At 44.4% G+C, this 5,658-nt stretch overlaps 1 protein-coding gene across 1 annotated transcript in view; it reads left to right on the forward strand.

The window, feature by feature from the left end:
• The window catches only part of LOC102771562 (E3 ISG15--protein ligase HERC5), a 29,666-nt gene extending 24,008 nt beyond the window's left edge, over positions 1 to 5,658 (forward strand). The window contains exons 12-15 of the mRNA XM_006768189.2: positions 1,107 to 1,177; positions 4,324 to 4,507; positions 4,600 to 4,702; positions 5,431 to 5,658. Coding sequence (XP_006768252.1) covers positions 1,107 to 1,177; positions 4,324 to 4,507; positions 4,600 to 4,702; positions 5,431 to 5,636 — 564 coding nt within the window. The 3' untranslated portion in view covers positions 5,637 to 5,658. The remainder of the gene's footprint in view (positions 1 to 1,106; positions 1,178 to 4,323; positions 4,508 to 4,599; positions 4,703 to 5,430) is intronic.

Raw genomic sequence — 5,658 nt, forward strand, 5'->3', positions numbered from 1 at the left:
AAAATGCAAATGTAACAGCATTTAACTTACATGCTAAATCACCAAAATTCCATAGTTCATATTTTGCAGTTCATACATGCACATATATTGTGTATTTAGTTCTTAACCAGAGCACTGGGCACACTGCATGAAACTAATTCCACTGTTTTTGTTTCACTTCTTCATACATGTGCATTCTATCAACATTGTCCAACTCCAGTTTACTGATGATTAAGGAGGATGAACAGGAACTGGTTGGCTTATCTTTTCTTTTACTTCGATGTCATCATTTTCAGCATAAGTTGTTAGCTAATACAGGAAAGTAACACAATAGGATGTGACTGGGTTCCTGGTCTTCGTGTTTCTCAGAACTCTGTTGCATTCTTTCTGCACTGGAAACAAGTTCTGGTTGGAAAGGAAAGTGTGGCCTCTTCGGTTTGTCATCACCACCACACCCCCACCCCACACCCCCATCTTACTCAGCTGTAGATACAACATACTGAACTTGTTCTCACTTTGAGTCTTGCTGAGCTCCCATGCATCATGGGTTCACTGGAGTTCTACGCTTATGGGGCATCACAAACTCTATATGCAAATGGAACGGCAAGAAATAGCAGCAGACACACACATTGCCCGAATCTCATCTGCTCACAGGAATGCTCCACTTTTCCATCTGACTACACTTGCAAAACATAAGTTCTAAAATAAAATTATTAAGAATTTTAATACAGTGAGGGACCCAGACATAGAGCTCTGGGCTACCATTACAGGTCACATGCCTAGGAAACCAGGCCTGATTGTCAGATACTGTTTGCAAACGTTTTATTTTAGGTTTGTATGTGAGAGTGTGATGTGTGTGTACCTCCCCCTTCTCCTCCCTTCCCCCACCTATTTACTTTTTCAGTATGATCAGTTAAAATAGATAACTTGAGTTTTTTAAATTTATTTTTCATTCTGCATGAAAAGCTGGTAATTTTTATTTGTACATTCCTTGCTTGTTTTGTGACAAACATGTACAATTCTACCTATTCTTGAGGAAAAAAAGATATGCTTCAAAGTGTATTTGCTGATGATAGACTGTTCACGATTATTTTGGAGATGCTACCTGAGTTTATTTGTGGTTACAGGTGAATTGGGACAGAACTGATGTAGACTTAATTCCTAATGGAAGTTGCATAATTGTCAACCAGACTAACAAGTAGGTACAAAGAAGTGAAATGTTTGTTTTCTTTATTGTCTATTTCACTTTGCTCTAAAAATTTATTGTAGCTATATAACTTTTCATTCCAAGTTAATTTTTAATAAGGTGGAGAGTTGCTGTGTGCTGGGTGCATGTATGTGTGGAGTGTATATTCTGGTAGGGAAGAAATGGCTTTCTCATGGAGGCCTTCCCTAATCCTCCTGTCTAGAACCAACCACCAACCTTTCTCTCTAGCCCCTTACCCTTCTTTACCTTTTCTTTTCATGTCACACTTTACCTACCTTTAGCCTTTATGTGCTTATTTCCTTGCCAGTGTTTCCCCCACTATGATGAGCTGCATGTTGGCAAGAACTCGGTCTTTCTTGCTCACCACTATACATCCATTACCTTGACTAGTCTACACTAATGTCTGGTCCATAGGAGGCACAGAGTATTTGTTAATATTATTAGTCTAGGGGCCCAGTGCATGAATTTGTGCACCTTGAAAGGAACTGTGGGCTGGGAAGCTACAGTGAGCACGGGGGTGGGTCTCGGCCCATCCTCTGCGCCCCTGCCCAGCCCATCCCACCGCAACCCCCGGTCCCCTGTCTGCCAGCAACCCTGCTTTCGCCATCACTGCTCCCACAGGCTGACGGCACGGAGCAATTGGGGCTGGCACCAGCAGAAGGTGTGAGCAGCGGCTGCTGCCCTGATTGCCCCTCAGGAGCAGGGGGAAGTGGAGAAAGCCTGAGGGGAGATCGGGGCCGGTAGCTGCTGCTCGCACCCACTGATGGCACCGGCACCAGGCACCAGCAGCGGGTGTGAGCAGGGCTAGTGCTGGCAGCGGGTGCGAGCGCCGGGCAGGACCACAGTGCGCAGGAGCAAAGCATTTTCAGTAACCACCAGAGGCTTGCCCCAATGACAGTGACTGGCGCCCCACCTTGGTCTGGCGCCCCTGCTCACCTGCTCCACCATCTCGTTGCAGCCAACACCTGCCATGTTCCGTGCTCTGCTGCCAATGCCCACCATGTTCCACGTGCGCCCCCTGGTGGTCAGTGCATGTCATAGTGACTGGTGGTTCTGTTGTTATGAATACTAGAGACCTGGTGCACGAAATTCGTGTACTTGGGGGTTCCCTCAGCCCGGCCTGTGCCCTCTTGCAGTCCAGGAGCCCTCAGGGCCCCTCCAACTGATAGGCCCGCTCCATCAGTTGGACATCCTTAGCGCTCCCACCACCGCTGCTGCGCTTGCCAGCCATGAGCCTGGCTCAGGACTTCTGGCTGAGCAGTACTGTGGGAGCACACTGACCACCAGGGGGCAGCTCCTGCATTGAGCGTCTGCCCACTGGTGGTCAGTGCGCGTCATAGCTACCGGTCGTTTGGCCATTTGGTTGATTTGCATATTAGCTTTTTATTATATAGGATAGATAGATGCCACTGTGGTATCTTCCCTTCCCAACACCTTATGGGACTTAAAGGAATACAGTGTGGGATTATAGAATGTTCCCTTGATAGTTGGTCCTAGTGAGCATTCTGCCCTAAGGCAAATATTTTTCTATAAATTTTAATCTTTATTTTAAAAAATCTTTGTATTGCAGTATAACATACAGAAAAGTGCACACATGATGAGAGCACAGATCAAGAAATAGAACATATCCAGCTCTATAGTATACTAGTGACCTGGTGCATGAAATTCGTACACATTAAAAGGGAATTAATTAGAGGAAATACCTTAATATTGCTATTTGCCCTTTCTCTATAATAGAAGTGTCAGAGATGAAAGAAAATTAGTAAAATGTATATGAAAATCTTCCTCCTGTCAAGAGTCCGGGGCATGCCGCAGGACCCAGAGTCAAGTCCCCGCCCACCTGTGTGCCCCTCGAAATCGCGCCAGACCCAAACCCAGCCGGCCCGAACCCCATTGGGCGAGATCCAGACCCAGCCGGTCCCACTCCTGTCAAGCCCCGTCGGGCGGGGGGCACAGCCTCAGAGCCCCCGTCAAGCCCTGTGGGTGGGGGGCGCAGTCTCAGGTCCCCCGTCAAGCCCTGCGGGTGGGGGGCGCAGTCTCAGGTCCCCCGTCAAGCCCTGCTGGGCCAGAGGCACGACCTCAGGTTGCCTGGCATCAGGTCAGGGGGTGCAACATCAGGTCCCCTGGCCCAGCACTGGGGCAGGGGGCATGGCCTGAGGTCCCCCCTCAAGCCCCACTGGGTGGGTGGAGCAGCCTCAGGTCCCTCGCCCCGGCCCAGCATCTCGCAGCCTCAGGTCCCTGGTGATCGCTCCTTACTGCTCATTATGGGAACCCTGCCTCCGCTGTGGGCGCAGCCATCTTGTGATGGCATGATGGAGTAAGGGTCAATTTGCATATTACCTCTTTATTATATAGGATTTTATGAATATAGCCCCGTTTACCCATAGTATTATTGATGGATATAATAAGGTTTTCTGCCTCTTAACAACTCCTTTTTGCTCAGCCCTTTAGCCTGACAGAATTGGCAAATGTGCCAGAGGGAGGGAAAAACTACAAGTAAAATGCTAGGCTCTCATCACTGAGCTTCCCTTCTCTCTGAGTCCAGAGGTCTCTCTAGTCTTGTCTCAGATGTGGAAGCCTGGAGCTACATGTTTTTTTATATTGCTTGCCTTTTTGTAGTTCTTATTGCAAGCATTTTCTACCAGGTACTCTGTTATAGCTAGAAGTGTAAATCCCTTCTTTATTTGTGTTAAGCTCAAATAATTACTCCTATGACAAACTCAGACATTATAGAAAAGTATAAAATTACCCCTATGACAAATTCAGACAATACTGAAAAGTATAAAATAAAATAGGAAATTTCCCCTATCTCCCAAGCCCATTTCCCAGACATGACTGTTAGCAGGTCAGGTTTAATTCTTCCAAACTTATTCTATTCTAATCAATGTCGATTCTCCTAACTCTGAAAAATCACATGACTTAACTGTATCTCAGTTTCCTCTTCACTAAACTGTTATAAAAATGTGCCTCAGAGTTTCTTGATTAAATTAGATAATATGTGAAATATGCCTATAACAGTCCAACCACTCAGTTGCTAAGTTGTCCAGCTCTTATCTTTAGCCGTCTCCTTCCCGCCCCTCCTCCCATTTTTCTTTGGAGTATTGCAGTAAGCTGAAATCATTTTTGTTTCATTAAAGGACAGACTATGTTTCTAAGTATGTCGATTACATCTTCAACATCTCTGTAAAGGCTGTTTATGAAGAATTTCAAAGAGGATTTTACAAAGTGTGTGACAAGGAGATTATTGATTTTTTCCATCCTGAAGAACTAAAGGATATGATTATTGGAAATACAGATTATGACTGGGAAACATTTGAAAAGGTATATCATAAATGCCAAGTAGCTTGAATTTAAATTTCTTTTCTATTTCCTGAATATATATGTATATATATATATTTTGCATTTTTCTCCAGAATGCACGTTATGGACAAGGATATGACAATTCACATCCCACCATAGTGATGTTTTGGAAGGCTTTACACAAGTTGACTTTGGAGGAGAAGAAGAAGTTCCTTGGTAAGTGTTAGATCAGGAAGACATTTATAATCTTCTGTTCTTTTTTTATGGAATAAGAACATTTTATTTGTCTTAGGCACCATTTGCAACTAGGAGTGGAAGAGCCACTCCTAGTCCATTTGAATGTCCTCTATGCCAAGTTGTCACAACATCAAAAAATAAATGTTAATAGAGGTATTTTTTCCTGTTTTCCACCCTACCTATTGCTTTAATGTTTTTTTCCTTCATCCGAGCTAAATAGTGAGCCTTCTTTCTATAGTTAGTTCCTGGCGCCCTCTCACTTCCAGGCTTTCTCTGAAACTCCTGCCCTGCCTTGAAACTTCACCCGCCTCCTTTGCCTCTCTAAACCTTTCCCTCCGTAAAGGCCCAGCTTAATTCCAAACATACAGAAGTCTTCCCCAGTCACCCCTGCCTGGTTCTCTCTTCCTGCTCTGAACCCCATAGCATTTACACCCCATAGCAGCCCTTATTTCTATGACACTCTCTTTGGCCGTCTTACACCCTTTTATTTCTTGTTTTTGTCTTTTTTTGCACAAGAATCTAATATTCCCACCAGTCATTGAGGGTAGTGACTGTGTGTCAGACTTAGTTATAATATGATCCCCAGTGCTGTCTAATGTAGGACTTTGCACATGGACCCTCAGTAAATGTTTAAAATAAAAGTATTTTCTTTCGATAACTGTTGGTGATTTGTGAAGCAGATCACTCAATTTCATTCTGCTTTTTAGTGTTTCTTACAGGAACTGACAGAATTCAAGTAAAAGGTTTAAAGAGCATGAAAATAACATTTTGCTGTCCTGAAAATATGGGTGAAAAAGATCCCATAAGAGCACTTACATGTTTTAGTCTCCTCTACCTCCCTAAGTATTCTACAATGGAAAGATTGGAAGAAGCGCTTCAAGTAGCCATCAACAGCAACAGAGGATTTGGCTGACCCTACCTCATTCTCTTTACTC

The sequence above is a fragment of the Myotis davidii genome, unplaced genomic scaffold (genome assembly GCF_000327345.1).
Source record: "Myotis davidii unplaced genomic scaffold, ASM32734v1 scaffold963, whole genome shotgun sequence".
NCBI lineage: Eukaryota > Metazoa > Chordata > Mammalia > Chiroptera > Vespertilionidae > Myotis > Myotis davidii.